Source organism: Ictidomys tridecemlineatus, chromosome 3 (assembly GCF_052094955.1).
Source record: "Ictidomys tridecemlineatus isolate mIctTri1 chromosome 3, mIctTri1.hap1, whole genome shotgun sequence".
Taxonomy (NCBI): Eukaryota; Metazoa; Chordata; class Mammalia; order Rodentia; family Sciuridae; genus Ictidomys; species Ictidomys tridecemlineatus.
Genome location: NC_135479.1, coordinates 129,526,748 through 129,548,094, shown reverse-complemented (window position 1 = coordinate 129,548,094; position 21,347 = coordinate 129,526,748). Strand labels below are relative to the sequence as shown.

At 47.2% G+C, this 21,347-nt stretch overlaps 1 protein-coding gene across 9 annotated transcripts; it reads right to left on the bottom strand.

Annotated features, from left to right (window-relative positions):
* Positions 1 to 3,289: 3,289 nt before the first annotated feature.
* Ece2 (endothelin converting enzyme 2) lies at positions 3,290 to 19,049 on the bottom strand. 9 transcript variants are annotated; one of them, XM_040270195.2, is made up of 19 exons: positions 18,748 to 19,049; positions 18,218 to 18,442; positions 17,872 to 18,007; positions 17,468 to 17,683; positions 16,897 to 17,021; positions 16,634 to 16,780; positions 16,430 to 16,495; positions 12,911 to 13,099; positions 12,090 to 12,232; positions 11,599 to 11,803; positions 10,422 to 10,532; positions 9,456 to 9,554; positions 9,278 to 9,355; positions 8,421 to 8,524; positions 8,157 to 8,267; positions 7,964 to 8,031; positions 7,600 to 7,790; positions 7,396 to 7,491; positions 3,290 to 5,461 (listed from the first exon to the last, which is right to left on the bottom strand). In XM_040270195.2, the coding sequence occupies exons 1-19, from the start codon at positions 18,784 to 18,786 to the stop codon at positions 5,267 to 5,269; spliced, it is 2,544 nt and encodes an 847-aa protein (XP_040126129.1). In that variant the 5' UTR covers positions 18,787 to 19,049; the 3' UTR covers positions 3,290 to 5,266. The 9 variants fall into 9 exon arrangements, with proteins under 9 accessions (XP_040126129.1, XP_040126132.1, XP_040126131.1 ...); XM_040270198.2 differs by having other exon boundaries at positions 18,356 to 18,442; positions 18,748 to 19,047; XM_040270197.2 differs by having other exon boundaries at positions 11,599 to 11,713; positions 18,748 to 19,046.
* Positions 19,050 to 21,347: the final 2,298 nt, after the last annotated feature.

Here is a 21,347-nt window from a genome sequence, read left to right as displayed (position 1 = left end):
CTCGCGCGCTTCGTCCCCGGCGCTCCTCCTCCTTCAGACCGGAAACGTCCGAGCGAGTCCGGGCGCGCGTCCCCCTCTGTCACCGCCTGGAAGCCCGGCCCCCCGGTCCCTGCCCTCGGAGGCCGGAAGGGATCTACCATTCCCAGCCTCCTCCGCGCCACAGGCACCGCCCCCGAGCCGTGTGGGCTTTGGGTGAGCTCCGGCTGGTAGGAGGGGAGGAGGCTTCGAGCCGAGACGTTTTCCTCGACCGTGGATTTCCTAACTGTGAATAGAGCCCACAGAGACACCCCGTGGGATGGTGCGACAAACACACAAGACTCTTGAGATCCGGGGCGCTTCATTGTAGTCTGTGTGGTATCTGTGTGATCTAACCCCTCACCATTGAGAAATAGTTAATTAACTTCAACATCCCCCTACCACCACCCTCGTGAGATGTGCTATTACCCGAAATCTTTAATGGAGCCAAAGGGAATCGATAAATTAAGTCGTATGTTCAGTGCGAAGTTCTGGAGCTAAAAGCAGAACAAGACCAAACTCTACCTTCAGCCTGTCTTTTGGTCTTCCTTGCCCTGTTAAGGACTTAGGAGGGGTTGTGACTGATGTATTTCATGTCAGGGCTTTTTGTTTGTTTGTTTCTTCTCCCCTCCCACCCCTATGCTGAGGATTTGAACCTGAGTCTTTTAGTCTGCCAAGCCCTTAACTCTTTTAGGCAAACACCAGTTTCTCCTTGGGCATGGTGTGTGTGTGTGTGTAGAAGATGAGAGAGAAGGATGTAACATCCACCATTTGGCCTGAAGTCTTATTTTAGGGGTTCATACCAGGAAAGAATTCATAAAGTGTTTGTTTAAAAAAAAAAAAATCTAGCCATGTGTGGTGTCTCATGCCTGTAATCCCAAAGACTCTGGAGTCTGAAGTAGGAGGATGGCAAATTCAAGGCCAGCCTTCGAAATTTAGCAATGCCCTAAGCAACTTAGCAAGATCCTAAGCAACCTAGCAAGGCCTTGAACAACTTAGGGAAACCCTGTATTAAAATAAAAAATAAAAAGGGCTGGAGATGTCGCTCAATGATTAAGCACTCCTGGGTTGACCTAGTACCACCACCACCAGATGTAGATACAAAATTCTGAAGCCCACCAGGCCTGGTGGAGTTTTCCTGTAATCCCAGTGATTCCAGAGGCTGAGTCAGTAGGATCACAAATTAAAGGCCAACCTCAATAACTTAGTGAAGCCCTAAGTAAACTTAGTGAGACCCTGTCTCAAAATAAAAAATGAGAAGAGCTGGAGATGTAACCCAGTGGTAAAGTGCTTCTGGGTTCAATCCCCAGTACTCCTACTTCCCCTCCTCAACACACCAAATTTTTTTGAAGCTCATTTTAAATATGTCACTCTTTTCCTCTCAGTGCTTGGATTCTAGAGCTAACCTTCCATTTCCATTGCCAGTGACTCCCAGGCCTGGTCTGTGGACAGAAGTTGAACCACCCATAGTGTTCCTATTCTTTCTCTGCCTTCCAGATGTCCTTACATTTTCATGCTTTCTTCAGCCATCTGAAGAGGGATTTCTTCTAAATTTCTTTGTTCCCCCCATGACTTTCTTCTATCAGCCCTTGGAATCTTGTTGTGTGTACCAGTCACAACCCAACCAGAACCCTGCAGGAGATGATGTGGATGTTGTAGCATCAAGCACAGCCTGTTAATCAGCTGGTTATTCCTGGTAAAGAGATGTGAAGAGTTGAGCTTTTTCAACATTTTGTAGGTTTAAAATGTTTTAAAATAAAAATTGCGAGGATAGGAGAATGCAAACTTATAGACAAGACAAAATTGGTGTTTAAAACTGAATTCTGCAATTTACCAGCTCTAAGACTTGGGGAAGCTACCTAACCTCTCAGCATGGTTTCTGCCTGTGTAAAATGTGAGTATTAAAATAATTCCCTTGCAAATTTCTTTTCGAATGAAATGAGACAATAAATAAAGTGATTAAAAATGACTGATTAGATGCCTGGCAACTAGAAAGGAAGCAGTTATCTTATTTTCTAAATACCTTAAATCTGCTGCAGTGAATATGTGTATTCCCCTTATCACCTCAAGCACTCAAGCTTCCAAACATCTCTAGCCAAATGCAAATATCTGGCAGTTTTTTTTTAAAGCCCCTTGATAACATTGATGTCCTGCCTCAAGCTCCATTTCAGCCAAACTGCTCTCCCAGAAGCATTCCTTCCTATCATTTTGCAAAGCTCTCAGCTTCATGGCCAAACTGCAGTCCCATCAGAGGCCAACTCATTTACCTGCCCCTTCTTACCTCCTTCCTTAAAATTGCACCCATAATCCTGCCATACTGCCCCCTAAACATGAACTGAGCTCTGTTTATCTGAGAACCATTCAACCTCAAACCATCATTTATACACCAGAAGTGCACCCAGAAGTTTATAACATTGCACTGTTTCCACTAGGTTGCCACTTTCTCTGCGTGATATCAAATAGTCAGATTGCTTTGCGGCCCTTCTTCCTGTTAACTCTCAAAACTGACAGCAGATGTTAAAATTTCCTCTTTCCATGCCTACTATTCCTACTACCCTTCTCCAGACTCTCATTCTATATTATGTCTCTCATTTACTCCCTTATGATCATTCTAAACATTTCATATTTCTGAACATGTCCTGCCCCTTCAAGCTGATTAGCCTTTTCATATTGCTATTCCTTCTGTATGGAATGCCCTTTACTGTTTTGAGCTAGTAGACTCTCTGGTCCTCTGAGCTCCAGCCCAATGTTACCTGTCTAGGATTCTTTTCCTACCCTACCTTTCAGGTTATTTATTTCTTCCCTGTGCTCCCACCATGGGTGGCACATACCTCTCCCTCCCTCTGCTCTGACCTCCTAGAGGAAAAGGAATTAACTGTCTTATTCATCTTCATACCTTTTGAACCCAACCAAATGCTTGGCTTGTGGAAGTTCCTTACAGATATTTGCCAAAGGAATGAATGAAAGAATGTGCATTCATCTTCAGGTCATCTTTTATGTATAATAATGATTCTTTAGGGCTCTCTTTGGAGCACAGAACAGGGAATTGGAAAACTGTTAGGATTCTGCATTTATGAACCATGATAGGCCTGCTGAAATTGTGTTTACATTTATTTTTATGCCTTCTCCTCCAGCCTGACATTTCAAGAGTGCTACCAGGGGTACAATCTTATTTCTTGACATGTTACCTTATTGAGGATGGGAATTAGACTTTCCAATGGGACAATGTAGGAAATGGCCCAACACTTTACCAATAATTGCCATCATGTGTCTATCCAGGAGCACAATCCTTTATTTCCCCTTCTGGCTTAGTATACCAGAAAATATCATAGATGCATAGTCATCAGCCTGACAGGGCTATTGACCGTAAAGATTACATCCGTCAACTGATGTTCACTCACCTTACCTCTGGAAAAAAGCACCCGCAGAGCGCTCAGCAAACATGCTACCTGGCTTAACTTCAGCTCAATGTGTGCTTCAATTTCCTGCAGCTACGTGACTGTCACACATGCCTGGCCTAGGGAGCTGTTTGCATGGAAATGCATCTGCTACTAAGAAGCATGATGGATTTGTCCAGAAGATAGATGTGTTTGAATCTAAACTGCCATGACTTAGAAGACCAACTGGTGGTAATTAAGAGCATCAGTTCTAAACCTGACTTGAATGAAATCTGTCTTATCTGACATTGGCAGTAATGTAATATTTTTCCTTAGCTTCCCCACTTATAAAATAGAGACAACAATAAGGCCTCCTGATAAATTATTGTGGATATTTAACAAGATAATATTTTATTTTATTATATCAGTACCAGGGCACCACTTAACCACCGTGCCAACTTTTTTATATTTTATGAGCGACAGGGTCTTGCTGAGTTGCTTAGAGCCTTGCTGAGTTGCTGAGGCTGGTTTTGAACTCATAATCCTCCTACCTCAGTCTCCTGAGTTTCTGGGATTACAGGTGGGCACTGTGCCCAGCAGATGATATTTTTAAAAGTGCTTATTAGCACAGACAGAAGAAAAATAGGGACTCAGTAGATGAAAGCTGGTAATTATTATTGTTACTTGTCACTTTGACATTTTTGCAAATGTGAAATGTCATACTGACCAGCTGCTCAGGATCCTAAGCTGGCTTCTGAAATTAGATGTCAGGAAGGGCAAGGGTTTATCTAGGCAAATCTTTCTCTTCAATCATTATGCTCTCTGACATTCTGTCTGATCCACTGTGGAACACCTAAATCTCACAAGTCATTGATTAATATCTCTTTGGGTTTTTGTGATTTGCTAAGACCATGAATTCACTTCTGAAAGTATCAAAGCTAAAATGGGCCTCAGAGATCATCTCATTCAACCCACTTATTTTACAGATTGCTGAGGATACTGAGACTTGAGTCTCCAGACTGAGAGCTCTCCTTTTTCCAATACACCTTGCCATCTACCCTGAAGTTGTGCTCTTAGAGGCTCAAGCCATGCTTTTCCCTGGTGGTGGAATAGCAGAGGGCAATTTATTCTTTTCTGAAAACAAATATTTCCCTTCCTTCATGAGTAGCCAGTATTTCTAGGTAACATGAAATGGCTCCATATACAGCTCTTCATAGGGACAGTCTGATGCCCTGAAGAACTGGTATAGGATACAAACTGTGGGATCCATACAAATGACATCACCAAGGGATCAGATACCCCAGCAGCAATCACTGATAAGCCCTTATTATTTCCCTTACAAACTTGACAAATGCACCCCTTCTTACACTTGGAGGAGCACTTGGTTTTAGAGATAAGTGAGATTGGACTTTATTGTTTTGCTATAGTTTTCACTTCATGGATGAAGAAACTGAGGCTCACAGAGGTTAGGGAATAGGCCCAGGCTCATTCAATTGTCAGAGTCTCAATTTCAATCCTGAATCTCTTTAACTTCAGTGAAGTGGCTAGGGTTAGATCTATAAAATGGAAACTTGAGCACTGAATGAATATAGTTGCTATAAGGATTAGGTGAAGGTAAAAGTGACACAAGAGTCCCGTAAAGGAATAAACCATCTTATTCATGTTTGCATCCCCAGTGCCTGACACATTGTGGGTGATCAATATATTTTTAAAAATAAATATATGAATGTATAAATTAATAAATGGATGAATGAACAAAGAAATGAGCCACCTAGCACAGGTGCCTGGAACACAAGAGGTGTTAGATAAACATTTCCTTTCCCTGCCTCACTCTGGAAGGTTAAGGCCGTATTTGCAGTCTCTGTGCCTGGCACTTAGTAGGCCTTAATGAGTGTGGGTAGGTGGAATGACTTACTCTCAGGAGCTCTGAGCCCTTGAGGCTGTGAGGAAATGTTTGTCTTCTTAGCCACAAGCAGAGGCTGGTGTGTTGAATTCCAGGGAATGGTACATTCTCTTGGCCAGGGCTTTCCTCCTCTGCAAGGTAAGGGCCACCCATCTTCCAAGCTGACCTGATCCAGATGTTACTGAGTGTCAGGCCAGCTTCAAACACCAGCAGAAAGAAGTTTCAAATCTTTCCAGCTATGGAGCAGAGGATGTGCTCTGCCTGGCCAGACTCAACTGCATTCATTCCATTTCTCCACCCACCTCTCTTTCTCTGTTTTCTCAGGGCTTCTATCTTAGCCCCTTGTCTCTGGAGAGTTAGTAAAATGAGTTTCTTGAAGAACGCCTGGGACATAGCAGTTGCTCAATAAATACTGGTGGAATGAGTAAATGAATAAATGAAAACAAGACTTAAGGAAGAGACAGGCTGACTGATGTGGTCTATTTATTGGCACAGGGTCCTACAGGGCCAACACCAAACCCTCCCCACCCTCTTCCCTGTAAAAATAAACTCTGTCCTTCCCTCTCCCTGTTCTGTCTTGCTTTCCCCAGGGAGAATCAGTCACCCGCTAAGACTTGCTCCCTAAAACACGGGAATTGGCACTGCTACACATGAACATTCCCCTCTCAGCCAGGAAAATGAGGCAGCAGGGAGGCTTTTAAAGGCCCTCGGCTTCCACTAAGAAGAGAGCATAGTAGATCTCTCGGTGAGGGTGGGCAGCAGTATAGGAAGCAGCAGCATAAGGAGCACGGGGTGGGGGTGGCCTCTGAGGGCAGATTGGAAGGGAGCTGAGCCCACTTCCATCTGGGCACTGAGTAAGCCTGGAGAGAAGCCTGGGAGGCACAGCCCCAGGCCCTGTGGATCACAATAGGGCAAACACAGCAGGCCCCATAGCCCCCAAGCTGAATAAGCTTGGAGCCAAAGACTCATTTCTGTGGGAACTGGATTCTCTGCCTAGACCTCCTCAAGGCAGGGTGACACAGAAGAATGTCACAGTGAATAGTGGGGGCTCTGCTGGAGGAAAGGGCACCCCCAAAGCAGAGGCACGATGTGGTGGTCAAGGGGGGACTAGACTTATGTCACCTGTGGGGTGGAGGGGCTGGACCCAGCCCAGCTTGCATTTGCTTTCTCCTAACCTGGAAGCCCCAGGCCTTGGCAATGGCCAGCCATCTTTTTCCCCAACCCAGGTCTACCACACCTCACACAGCTGCCCTGGGTTCATGGAGGAACCGACAGGGCAGCCGAAGTGCCGCAGGAAGTCACGGGAGTTGGAGAGAGTGCCCAGCACGCGGAAGCGGGCAGGGCTATGGGGGTCGGTCACCAGCCCCTCGTGAGAGCTCTCTGGTGTGCGGACCGAGCACCACACCTGCGGGCCAGGACAGACACGGGGACATATGGTGTCTAGTTTGGGGCTAGGCCATATCCTTGACCACAGCAGAACCAACTCAGGGCAAAACCACCATTGCCCCAGTCCCTTAGTTCAGGAGGTCTCAGGAACACTGCCGGGATCTCCATCAACATCTCAATTCCAAGGGAGGGGAATGTACCCCCACTCCTCAATTCCTTGAAGCTCTTCTAAAGCTGCCCTGGACATTGGGTTGCCCAGTGTGGACATGGCCCAGTGGAACTGGGGAAACAAAGCCCCTCAAGGCTGGCCACTGTGATGCAAAGTACCTGGGGGGAGGCCCCACCTGAATCCTCCCACTGCCTCTTACTTTATTCCTGAGTAGCCCTGAACAAGCTACTTTGTATCCCCAGATTTCAATCTTCTTCTTCATACCTACCCGACAGGAACATCAAGAGGATGGATGCCTACTCCCATCTCTTACCCCCTCAAGCAAGGCAGCCCTGCTCTTAGAGATCTGCAAAATCCTATCCGAGACTTTCCCTCCTCAGGTTGTTTTTGTAGGCTCCAGGCATAAGGCCTTCCCAACCCACCTCCCAAAGCTCAACTTGGGCCCTATTTGTCAGTCCCTTTTCTGCATGCCCCCCATTTCTTCTAATGACACTCTCTGGAGGAGATCAAGAGGGTGCAACCCCAGGTCTCCTGGGGGGCAGTACCTGGGCAAATCCCACAAAGAAGAGCTGGTGATTGGTGAGCCCCACGGCTGGCAGCTGCTGCTCCTCCCCATGCTTCCTGAGCCATGCTTTGTAAGCCTGGGGGAAAGAGTGGGCAGCAAGTCCACCTGGGCCTGCTGCTTCCTTCAGCACCCTTCCACCCAGGCCCACAGGCCTCGGCCACGGGAGGCTCACCAGGCTACTCACATTGTAGGCAGCCTTAAGCCCCCCATTGTCAGCGATGTTCTCCCCCAGTGTCTGGCGGCCATTGAGCCTCTCCCCATTGACTTGGTACTGGTTATACTGTTCCTCCATGCACGCCGTGTGATTGCGGAAGGCTGCCAGTGACTCATTCTGCCACCAGGGTCGCAGATTCCCTTCCTTGTCGTACTCACGACCTGAGGAGAACTCACCTTTGCACCCCACAGGATGATAGCTCACCCCTTGAGAACAGAAACACCCCTGCCATCCCTGATCCACAGATTCCAGGGCCCCTAGGACCTGTCCCCCAAATCCCAAGGTCTTGCAGGAGCCACTAGGAATTCTATGGGACAACTCCCCAGGTTCCTACCTTGGTCATCAAAAGCATGTGTCAACTCATGACCCATGACTACGCCAATACCTCCAAAGTTCAGGGCCCTGGTAGATGAGGAATGCTGAGTGAGGACATGATAGGGGACTTGTGAATCCCCTCCTCTAGTTCTGCTCCAAGCTCACATGCAGGCCCAGGTCCCAGCACCCAGCCCCTTCTGCTTCAGATATACTTGGGGTGGTTGCGGGCATAGAAGGGGGCCTGCAGGATGCCAGCAGGGAAGACAATTTCATTCTTGGTTGGAAGGTAATAAGCATTCACCGTCTGAGGGGTCATACTCCACCTAGAGGGGAAAGGGAGAGGATGAGGCTCTCTACTCTCAAAATACCCACCCCCAAGTCCAGCAGCCCTGCCCTACCTTCCGCAAGAGCCATGTGCCTCCCCTTGTCCCCCACCTCCCCTGATGTCCCCAGTGTCTGTGGCCTCCCATTCTCACTGGTCTCGGCTGGGAGGCTTGCGGAGCTGGTCAGCCATCACCTTAGCAGAGAAGTTGTACAAATTCAACATGTTTTGGAAGAAAGAATCTTCAGAGACTTCATACTATTGGCATGGCGGGAGGTGGAAGGGGAGAACATAAAGAAGATAAGAGTCCCAGATTGACTACTCATTAGCCTCTCTCCAAGCCTCAGTTTCCTCAACTGTAAAATGGGAGTATAAGGTTGGGAATGTAGTTCAGTGGTAGAGCACTAGTTTAGTATGCATAAGGCTCTGGGTTCCATTAAGAAAAAGGAGTAAAATATCTGGTAAATAATTGCCAATATATAAAAAATAACTTTTTGTCAGGCATCATGGCATATGCAACTTGGGAGGCTGAGACAGGTAGACTGGAAGTTCAAGACTAGCCTCAGCTATTTAGGGAGAATCTGGCTCAAAATAAAAAATTAAAAGAATTGGGGATGGACTTGTGCTGCTGGTGCTGTTATGTTTTTTACATACTTCCTAATTTTGTTCTCACAACAACCCTGTGAAGTATTAGTAGGACCCTCATTTTGCAAATGAAGACACTAAGGACCACAAAGGTCTTGTCCAAGGTTATACAGTTAGTTATGGGTAGAAACATGATTCGACTCAGTCTTGATCCAAATCCCTACTCACTCACTAATATTTACTATCATCTGGCCTGCAGCCTGGCACAGAGCCAACACTTAAGCAATGTGGGTTGCCTGTATCCTTTGAAAGAAACCAACAAGCACCTCCTTCCCTCCCAGTGCTTGAGTCCCAGTTACTGAGGCAAGGGAATAGTGCACTCCCTGCCTGAGGCTGCGGGTCAGTACTCTGAGCACGGGTACTCACCCCATCATAAACATCATCCAGCTCTTTGGGCTCCAGGATAAAGTCCGGGAAACCAATCATATCATAGATGGCGTCTGCCTGAAGAGAACAGGTTAAAGGGTTCCCTCCCCAGGTCCCAGTAAAACTGTATCCTCCATTCCTTCCTCAAGATGGCGCTCCAACTCTAGCCATTACTCACTTTCTCCTTGGCTGCCTGACGGGTCTTCTCATCCATCCAAACCAGCTGTCCCAGAGCCTCCTCAAAAGCAGAACGAATTTCACTGATCATCCCCTCTGCCTGGGAAAGAGAGGCACAAGTTAGTCTCCCATCCACACTTAATGTATCCCTGCTCACCTATTTGCCCTACAGCCCCATCCCCATCCCCAGGTGAGCCATGGGAATGTTCACCTAAAGTTTAGCACCTGGGAAGGATGAGAAGGAAGGATCATTAATGAAGGTACTGGCATTAAGGATGGCTTTCTTTTTCTAATTAATTCAAAAATTTTAACATGTTAACAAGTCAATTAAATAAATTAATAATAAAATTTAATTTAGCACATTGTTTTTATCAGATTCTGAAAGAAAGGAATTAATGGAAACTCTGGGAAGTTGAGGAGAGTTGAAGACGAAAACACAGTATTTATAATCCAATCACTCTAAGATAACTTCTTTTAACATTTTGATATGTATTTCTAGTGTTTTCCTCTGTCCAGATATAAATATAAAATATGGAGTTATGTTGTATGACATATGTTTTTTGCAACTTATTTTTTCACTTAAAAGTACATCTTGAATTTAAAGTTGCATCATAATCTAATCTGTTCTAACCAATTTATTTTTCCTATGGTTGGCCATTTAAGCTGTTTTCATTCCCTCTATTATAAACAACACTGTCATAAACATCCTTGTGGATAATACTTTAAGCACACCCATTAATTCTACATAACAAGAAAATATTACCTTTTTCTAATTATTTAGATAATATAAACTTATTATAAATTTTTGGAAAATAAAGAAAACTTTAAAGAACAACAATAAAAAAAATCTTTATGTTTCCACTGTCCAAAGTAACCACTATTCATTTAAGAATTTTCTTCCAGTTTTTTAATATATACTCATATAATGGTGAATTTTAAGGTAGGGTCAAGAAGCCTGAAGACTCACAATTTCCTTGCTTTGTCGGTCAAATGTGGCCTTCACAAAGAGGGATCCCAAAGCAAAGCCAAGAGCATCATCTGTGTTGGAGATGCAGGTCTGCCATCGTGGTGTGCAGGACTGTAAATGAACAAGAGGGCCTTTCTGTCTCTGAAGCTAGCCCTTCTCAGCTCTGGACAATAAAGGCCTGGATTTTGGGTGCCATTTCTTCCCCAGACTCCAGGGGATATAAAGGCAATATCTCAAATTGTGCCAACACCAGGAATGAAGCTTCAGTAGGAACACATGGCTACCCACTCTGTTTTCGGCACTATTGTCTCTTGCCTAAAGATTGCAGTTGTCTCCTGACTAGACACTGGTTTCATTCTCATCCCCCTCCCCCATCACTCTCCTCCATCATCCATTTAGACATCAGAAAGATCATCTAATACATAACATAACTGTAGTGCTGATCTCCTGCAGTTACTCCCGTGGTCTTCCATGAAAGAATCAAAGCAAAACATCTTAACACAAGAGCCAGGTCCCTTCATGGATGTCCCATGCACACCTCACCAAGCTCATCCTCTCTATTGTCTAGTTCTCAAGCTCCTATCAGAACCAAATTCCTCCTTTCCTTTGGGTATTTTCACATGCTATTCCTTCTGGCTGGAATGCCCTTCTTCCCTAATTTCTTGGTGAACCCATTCCTCTCAGGGAAACCTTTCCTTATGCCTCCACCATTGTTCCCACCTCTATCCTATATCACAAAGAAAGTCTTTCACTCAGTGTGAGCTCTTATCCCCCCACCCAAATACATGTATTTGTTTATAAGTCCAACCCCCACCCACAAAAGGGAATTGTAAAATGAAGGGACAGCATTTATTTGCCTTCCCCATCCTCATCATCAAAGTTACAATGTCTGTACATATCATGTACTTAAGACATTAACTCAATTAATCCTCATAACAACCCTGCAAGTTATTCCTGCTTTACAGACTAGGAGATAGAGAATCAAGGAAGCTGGGTGACATGCCCAAAGTACCACAGGCTAAAAAATGGAGGAGTTGGAATTAGAACCCAGGTCAGCTTGATTCTAAATTTTGTGCTCCACACTCTACACCATGAGGCAACTGGTGCCTGATGCACGGTGAGTGTACAGCATCAGCTGGGGTGGGTCAGAAGGTGGGGGCAGAGTCAGAGAGCCCACCTTCTTGGTGCCATAGAGGGTCTCCAGCAGCTTTTCTTGTGCAGACTCAAAGCGCCGATCTAGGCTCGAGGTCGTCTTTTGCACCAGGTTCCAGATCAGGTAATTGTTCAGGACACTGGCATTCATACCAGGAAATAAGGGGAAGTGGAGTACCTTTTTCCTTTCCCACCAGCCAATCCCCAAGAACATGCAGGCAGCAGGAATCCTGAGAAGCACATGTTGAAGCTGTCCTAGAGTCCCTCTCTTACCCTGAGACCACATACCTGCCTGCAGAGGTCAGCTCCAAGCTGACTTGGGAATGGAGGTCACAAATGGGCAACCTGAAACCCTAGTCTGGAGGAAGAACCTACAGACATTCTCATGACTGGAATGACCCAGGTCCTTACTCATCAAATGCTGCTTAGTGTGGTTGTATGCATCCACTGGGTCTAGTCCCTACTATCTCCACAGAGCCCCGAGTCCCACCCCCTGCACCTTGGGCTCCCTCCCACCTTGGTTCGGTGCGGTTGATGAGTTCTGACACCTGCTGCAAATAATCCGTCCCATACACCACCACAGGCTCAGAGTCACCCAACTCCAATGGTGACAGCAAGAAAGACAGGAACTCAAGCCAGTCCATGGAGGGCGCCAGAGCCTGAGAGCAAAAAAATTCTCAGGCTTGGTTGACTGCCTGCTGATGCTTCCAGTGGATCCCTCCCCCACTGATACATTGTAGCCTGGGAGGCCTTCCCATTGCCATGACAACAGCTACTGGCTGCTTAGTGACTTCCTCCCTCCCTTTTCCAGGCCTAAGAACCACTCAGTCTGGGAGCTCAACCACTTACTATACAAGGAAATGTGTGATATTCAGCTGGAGCACAGATAGTCAAATATTTTCATAACTGTTGATACAATACCACTCCCCTGACACCTCCCACACACCTGGCCTCTACTCCAGAACCTCCCCTTTCCTAGCCTTCCCATAATTCACCACCAAAAGAACTGCTGCCTGACACAGAAGGAGCCTACAGGAGACACTTCCATATCCATTCTGATTGTTGTGTGAACATCTCATCCAAGTTGTTATAAATTTTTAACACAATCTCTCCATTCATTCACAAGAAAGAGACAAATGGATGATCCTGTGAGAGGTGGCTTAAAATGGTCACCATTTGTCTTTGCAGGATAGGAACAGTGCAGCTGGGAAGCTCAGAAAAGAGAGGAAATAAAGAAAGGACCAGATGCCTCAAGGAAAATGGCATGAAGGAAAGCTAGGTGCTCTGTACCAGGGACCAGCCCATCCCAGATGTCTCTAGTCCTCTGCCTATCCCACCTGCAGCTCTGAGATGCTCATCTTGTGATAGATCTTCTCCTCATCCCGCCGCTGGTCCTGGGGTACTGTGATGTTGGCCAGTTGTGTCTCCAGCTCCAACACCTGCCTCATTTGTTCCCGGGTGGAAGTTGGCTGTCCACCAAGTAGCATCCCCAGCTCCTCCATGTAGTCCAGGTAGGCTGTGAGCACCTGTGAAGCACCAAGACATCCTCAGAGTCAGCAAGTGCTGGCTCAGGCGGCAAGGATCTGTCCTGGCCCCACCTCTGCCCACTCTCTCTTCTGCTCAACTCATCCTTAGGGAAGCCATCCTGGTTGACCCTGTTTCATTTCCAACATAGCCCTGACCACTGTCTGCTCTATTTTGATTATTTATTTGTGCACTTGTCAACTACTTTCCCCAAGGAGAACTCTGTTCAAGTTTCAGCAGCTGTTTACCCCTGTATCCCAAGGGCCTCAAACAGGACCAACCAAACACAGAATTGGTGCTCTGCAAATATTTGTCCAGTGGATGGTCTGGACAAATCTGCTTTGCCTTCTCATTTCCTAAAGCTCTTCTAGTCGTCCTAGCCCACCAGTGGCTGTGGGTCTTCACTGAACAGCTGACTGGACCCTACTGGAAATCTGGCCCCCTGCAGCCTTCAAATTCTTTCTCTCTTTCATCCTACCACGCCTCACACTTGCTATTTTTTCCAATCCTCTCCTGATTTCCAAGGGAGAGAAAAGCACAGAAAATAAATCCTTAGTGATTCTATATACACACATCAGACTGCTAGGGGCTTTGCATAATAATATATATCCCCCCACGCTCCCACAGCAACTTCATAAAGTGGGTACTAATCCATTTTACACAGAGCAGAGGGAATAAGTTTGGTAAGGTAACATGACTTGATTCCTATCTCAAATTACTCCATAAAAGAATCAGAATGTGCCACGGCCTGAGCACTACATGGGTCCAGCACAAACTTATGTTGCTAGCATACAAGCTCTGTGAGAGTGGGGACTGTTTGCTTTGTTCACCACCATGGCACAGTGTCTGCCACATAGTAGATGCTCAAAATATATTTGTTGAAGAAAGGAATGAAATATACAAACAGATCTCAGTACTGTTTGGCACCAATCCCTGTGGTTTTCTTCCCAGAGACCACGCCCAGCCCTATCCTGGACTCCCTTTATGGACAAAGAAAGGCCATCTCCTTTTCTATTTTACTGAAAAGTTTTCAATCCCTTAATATTCACAATGTCTATACTACAAAATGTCTCTTTTTCTCACTCTCCTTTTTCTTGCGGCTGGTGCCAGAGGAAGAGAGAGGAGTGCCAAAACCCAATCATCCCGGATCCTAACTGGGATGGTCAGCTCACCCAAATAACGGCTCCAGCTCCTTACCTGTGGCTTAAGACTTACTTTGGAGACTTCCCTAAAGCCTCTGTACTCCTACTTTTTTTTTTTTTACTCTATCTTAACCTTTTGTGCTGCACCCCCCTCTAGACCTTGGCAGGAAGCTTCTGCCCAAGGCAACCAGTGACACACTGAGAATCAAACCCAAGGCCTTCCCTTACTCCATCAGACGTGCTGAATGATGTGGTTCACTCCTGAATTCTCCAAGTTCTCTCCTCACAACTTAGATGATGCTAAAAACACACATCTATTCCCATGATTTATTTTGCAATAAATCCTAAACTTGACCAACAATATTCATACATAAAACTGGTCTATATCCCTGTCCAGAAGGACTTAGCCACTCTCCCCTCCTGGTCCCTCTCTCCTTGAGTATATCAACAGGCCATCTGCCTTCCTACCTCAGAGCTTTCACCTAAGCTGCTCCCTCTGCAGAACCTCTCCACTCGCTGGGGTCCACCCTCACCCCAGCACTAGGCTGGTTCCTGGTCCTGCTCACACTGGGAACCATGCTTCTCCTCTATTTCAGTCCCAACAACTGTGAACTGTGTAACCAGCTGCTTCATGTCTTCTCTTCCATTCAGAGGGCCATGGCAATGTCCTGTTCACCAGTGCTTAGAGGAGAATCTGGCCCAGGAATGCTCAGGAAATGTTTGTGAAGGAATGACAGTGTGATAAAGGGCTCTCCAGGTTGTCATTCCCCACAGCAGTCTCTTTTGCTGATGCTCCTTCTTCTCACTGCACTTAAAACACTAGGATTTCCTCCTTTCCCATGTCCAGTCTTTTCCTTTCTCTTTCTTTCCCTAAATCTTTGTGTAAGTCTCAAAGAAGATGCCCCTCAAGACTCACATTTCCTTCATACTGTCGTCTCTCTGCGATTCCACTTGGCTTTCACAGCTGCTACAGACCTCTCACAGACAAGGAATCCAGGCCCCTTGTACTCAGACATCTAAAAGGAGAGGCTCTCACCCACTGAGTGTCTACCACAGCAGGAGCAGAAGCTTGCACTCCCACACCCCACACCCCACATGAGCTAGAGGCTCTGGTTCCCCTACTTACAGAAGAGAAAATAACCTTAGCAAGATCAATCTTCTTGCACTAAGTAGCAAAGACGAGATTAAAATCCAGGTCTGACTCCAAAATCTCTCTGATGACATCACATTGTCTCCTTTTCTCCTGATTCCCTAAGAAACCCTCCATTTCACCATCACCATCCTAACATTCCCTCTACACTCTCTCACTTGGGCCCTTACTGACTCACAGCCTAGAATTCAGAGCAGAGACTCTTACCTCCTTTCCAGGCTTCCTGTCTCGAATCTACTTTTCACACCCTAGCCAAATTGTCTTCCCAGAGCACTGCTCATTGCATCACTTCCTCCCTGCTCTGGAGCATACAATGGCTTTCTGGGGGCTATAGAATAACTCCTTAGTGAAACATTCACAATCCCCTCCATAACTAGTTCCTGACTACCTTTCCAACCTCACTTCTACTTAGATCACCACATCTTTCCAAACTAGACCCATTCCCATGATCTGAACACACCTTATCTTTCCTTCTTCAACACTTTTGTTTAACTTGTTTTTCTCTACCCAGTATGCCTTCATATGCTTCCACATGTTCTACAGGGTCTGGCTCAAATACAGTCTCTCCAGGAAACCTTCTCTGGACACCCAAGTCTCTCCTGAGTCCCAGAGATCCTCTTTTGAGCCCTTTTCTTAGCTATCTAGGTACACCAACAGTGCAAATTTCCAGTGATAATGGCTCTGCAACTTACATCTCAGAATTCCCCCACTGTACCTGGCACACAGTATGTGCTTATAAAATGTTTTCCTGGAGCTTAGGGTATAGCTCCATGGTAGAGCCCTGTCTAGCACTCACAGAACCTTGGTTTGATTCCTAGAATCACAAAGAAAAGAAAGGAAAAGAAAGGCAATGCTTTTCTGGAAAAACAAAATAAAGGAAGGAAAGAAGGAAGGAGGAAAAGGAAGGAAGGGCAGTCAGCTCACTAGGTGACAGAATGGGCTCACCTTCCCCACTCAGACCCTGAACAAAGAGAAAAGTATTCAGGGATCAGCCCAGCTCAGCAAGGGGTGAGGATGGGGGTTCTGAGGATGTTCCTTACTTTCTCATTGGCGGTTCTGTTTAAGTAGTAATCTCGAGAGGGCAGAAAGAGCCCAGACTGGTCCACCTGCAACAGCAAGGAAAGAAGGTGAGTCCCTATCACACCTGGAACCTGGACTCCTGTGCAGGGTGCATCTGCCTGTCCCCAGGTAGAGGAACCTGGGCTCAGCAAAAAGTCTCTCCCCACCCTTTCTCAGTCCAGCACCTGGATGACATTGCTGTTGGAACTCTTGGAGTCGGCACTGACGTAGACGGTGAAGAACGGGGTGGCTCTGTAGGTCCCTGCTACTGCCTTTAGCACCTCCATGAAGTTGTCCTGGTCCCAGGGCCCCGTAATGTTCCAACCACCGATCTGAGTAGAGATCATATGTGCAACCTCTTGCACAGGGACCCCAAAGCTTTCTTTGAGCACATTCTCTTCCAAGGCCCTCTTGCTCCCCCTGCCCACAGTCCATTCAACAGCCCTGCCTTGTCAATGAGGTCTCTTAGTGGCTGGGCTCCCAGCTCCTCAATGCGCTCCACCTGTAGGCAGGACAGGTAGAAGCGCTGTGTCTTCCGTTCAGCTTCACTGCTGGAGTTGAAGGTGGTGTTCTCTGTGGGGTGAAGACAGAGTCCAGGTGCCAATTAGGTTAACTGGTGAGGGGGAGTCCCTGGCCCTTGATTGTGCTTTTCCTTGCCCTACCAATGAGAGTCTTCCTAATGTGGACCTAATAAGACTGTCTGAAACAGCAAATGTGGGTGCCTTCCTCTCCCCTGTTCGTGAAGACCCCCAAAGATATCCAAACACTACAGGGTCCCTGGTGTCTACCACATCTTGAAACAATGCAGGAAGGAGCCCTTTTATTATACTCAATGTTTTGCCTCCCTCTAACCTGTCTCCACCTCTCTGGAGCCCCCTACTCTCAGCACATTCTACCTCACAGAGCAATCTACTTCTTCACATGTGGACATCTATTGAGTATCTACTAAGTGCCAGGCCCTGGGCTGGACACCCCTAAAAATATACTTGGCACATCAATGCACTGACAGCTCCACTCACCAAGCAGGTGCTTCAGTATGGCCTGGTTCTGGTCCCAGAGGCTATTGAAGGTATTCCATCGAGAACGCCCATCTGGCAGAGGGTTCCTCCGAATCCAGCCCCCACAGGAGAACTGGTAAAAGTCTTCACAGGGACTCACCCCACGGTCTAGGGACTCCAAGATTTTTCCAGCCACTCGAATGCAGGCCTCTGTGAGGCAGGTACTGTGGGATGGGTCTGTGGCAGAAGACATAGTTTGAGAGTAGGAGACTTTCAGATAATCTGGGAGAGGCAAACTTTTTCCAAGGGCCATGATCATAGGAAGGATGGGAAGGCTACCTCCAAACAGAGGAAATCTTAGAGGCCCTTCAGCCTCCAAATCCCTCACAACTATGAGGGCTGGTGACAGGTGTGGGCCCACCTACCTCTGTGGTACTGGACCCCCAGGACCACCAAGCAGCCCAGAAGCAGTGCAGCCAGCAGTAAAGAGACACCTGCCAAGATCAGCTCCAACTGGGTGTGCAAGCCTAAAAGTTGTCTTGTCCCCTTCCGGAATCCCACCTGGGGAACACAGGGGGACAGAGAGGGAATGAAAGGCAGGGCAGGGATCCAAGATTACAGAAGTACTCCCAGAGAGTGAAGTCACAAGCAATTCCGGAACCATGAAGCAAAAACACTAAGGGGTTGAACATTGAGCCCAGGGGCAATGAGGCAGGCCGAGTGGAGCACTGAGCCTGTTTTGTGCAACGTCATGGCTTAGAATCACCTCACCATAGTCCTAACGCAGAGGCCAGAGATGGAGCGGAGATGGGGGCAGGTGACCCTCCAGAACAGCCCAGAGCTCCTGGGTGTGCCAGGCGTCATGCCAGAGCTGGGGCCTGGTGAGAAAGGGGGAACCCCCTTGCCCACCTCCACGGCGTCTGGGGAGGCCCCGCCCTCTACGGGGGTCTCGGGTGCGTCTTCATCCCGAAGAGTGGCCCGTTTGTACTCCACCATCTGCCAGACAGTCCGGGGGTGCCAACGAGGTCAGGCAGAGAGAGCTGATGCCCACGTCCCTGGCCCAGCACCCGTCGCCCAGCGGACCCCTTCCCTCCTGCATTGAGGGCCCCTTCCCACCACCCGGGCTCTTGGGCCTGGGGTCCGCTTTGACACTGTCCCCCACCCCAACCCCCACACGAGGCCTCATCTCGGCCAGCCAGAGCCTCTTGCCCGACGCCGCCTGCTTCCTCGCGGCGGACCCCTCTGCCTCGTCCCTTCCTCCACCTGGGTCCTCTGCACTGGCACCCCAGGCCCCCACTCACGTTGCAGCCGCTGCCCAGCTCCTGAAGCGCGACGTTCATGGTGAGTTGGGCTGGGCAGCGCTTTAGGGCTCGGGGCCTCTGACCCTCTCCCGGGCCGCGGCCCAGGACCCGCGCCTAGTCCCGCTACCGACCGCCATCACGGCTGCTGCCGCAGCCCCTCGCGTAGTCGCGGCGGCCCCCGCCTGCCCGAGTCCCCCCTTCCCCGCGGCGCCGCGCCCGGGGGTGGGGAGCGAAGGGGAGGGGCGGAGCGCGCCGGCGGCTCCCAGCCAGCCACCCGGAGCCCGGCGCTTGAGCCCCGCGCTTGGCCCGCGCTTGCCGCCAGCGCTGTGCTCCAGCCTCGCTGGAGAAGACCTCCTCCGTTCCCCTCTCTCTTTATAATCATACCACCTCTCAGGAGCGTCTTCCTGCAAACCATCCATAATTTACTTTCCTTTTACCCAGGCCCAATCCCCGCTAATATTCCATGGTCCAGTTCTCCAAGTTTCAGGCCTTTAAGCACCTTGGAGAAATCATGCCCTCCTGAAGAAGACCTTTCCCCAGTAGTCAGCACAGCTTGTGCAAAGCACACAAGCAGTTGGCTCCTATGCAGGTGTCCACAGGATGTTTACACAGAGCACAGACCCCAAGTACACAGGCAGGTACAGAGCTCAACACCCAGTACACACACACACACACACACACACACACACACACACACACAGACACACACACCGAAATTGGCAGAATGCTCACACACTACATACTCACATGCAGGAGACACCCAGAGTCAAAGTACGCTGTTGTTGGGTACACAGGATACACACGCAGTCAAGTTGCAAGGGCAGCATGCACTCCACACGCAGCCCCCACTGACTCCATTCTTACATGTTGCTTCAAGACTGCACTTTTACTCTCCAAGATAATTGCTGTCATCAGATCATCTCATAAAGGGAGGGTTACAGATGGTGACAAATTGGCAGGGAAAAAAACAGCCATGCACAGATATTTAAAGAAAAGACGTGCTAACACTTCTAACTTGGGGAAAGCAAAGGATTTTATTTGGGAGGTTTACAAGGAAAAAAAAAAAACCAAGCAATATTTAACTGAAGCGCAATAGTGTGGCATCCATGCATTTGCCATCTGCCTTCCATATTGTCATTCCTTAATCAGGCCTGGTGTTGCCACAGTCTGCTGTACTGAAGACTGCTTAGTGTTTTTTACAGTTGGGGGCAGGGAGAGGAAGAGAGACAGACAGACATTTTCCTCTCACCAGCCCCCTTCACCAGAAGACTACAAGAATTTGACCTGAGATGGCTTGAAGTGGTTGCAAATACATAATCCGTTTCCTGACTCCCACCTCAGTTCCCAGACATCTTGCGGCAAGTGGTTCTAGCAATGGAATATTCTTGTGACTGAGAAAGGGCGTATGATGAATGGATTTGGCTGAGAAGTGTTGCATTGCTTTCTTAGTCATTTTTCCACCCCAAGTTGCATATTCTCAAACAGGAGACAGAACAGTGTCAGAGAATGAAAGAGTCAGACTCAGTTTCCCCATCTGTAAAATGGAAGAAAGAATAGTACCTACTTCAAAGGGTGGTTCTGAGTATTAAATGAAATGGTATTTGTAAAGTACTTTGGATGGTGCCTGGAATTTGGATGGTACTCTTTATGCAAAGAGCACTTGTTATGTCAGTACTATTTCATTTTAATTATTATTATCACTCACGAACCATAGCTACAAATGGGAATTGTAAGACTAGAAGAAGCCTTTTCTAATTCCCAGATGGCAGAATAAGCAGATATTTACTAGGTTAGTCAGGGTTCCCTTTCACTTCTTAGCAAAACTGGAGACTGAAGCAGCAGATCTTTAAAAAATGACACACCGCTTTCCTCTTCCTCCTCCCCTCCCCAAAGTTACATGGAGAAAAACAGGGCATCAAGGTCATTCCTTCTCCAGGGAATTCCACCATGGTGTGTGGTCATGTGAGTACAATCAAAGCTACTGCAGAAGAATCACCTGTCAACAGGATGATCAGAATTAGTCTTATGACCACTGCAACACCATACTGTAATTGACCAAGTTTATGCAATATTTTGCTATCTGACAACCACTATTCTAGGTGCTTTATATCTATGTGTTCATTTACCCCAATTATATTTATGAAGCCATTCTACAGATGAGGAAACTGAGGCATAGAGATGCTGAGAGCCACAGCTAGTAGGTGGCAGAGCTTGGATTCAAACACAGGGTTTCTGACTCCTTTCTGGAAAATAATTTGGCAATAGGAATCCAAAGGAGGCTATGTATCCTCCTACCATTAGTTGCTAGTCTTTTCTACATCTCCTCTAGAAAGAGTAAGTGGAAACATCATTTTCAAGCCAAGCAGATTTGGACTCAAATCTGAAATATCTTTATCAAGTTCTGATGTTTAGTTTTTCTTATCTGTATCATGAGAACAATTAAATGCAAGCACATTTTAAAGAGTCTGATACCTATGTTTACAGTTTTCTCAGATTCACAGGCTTCCCTTAATAGCATTTCTTTTCATATATCTTATAACCATAATCATTTATAAGGCCCATAACTATTCCTGATTACATATTAAATAACCTATTATAAA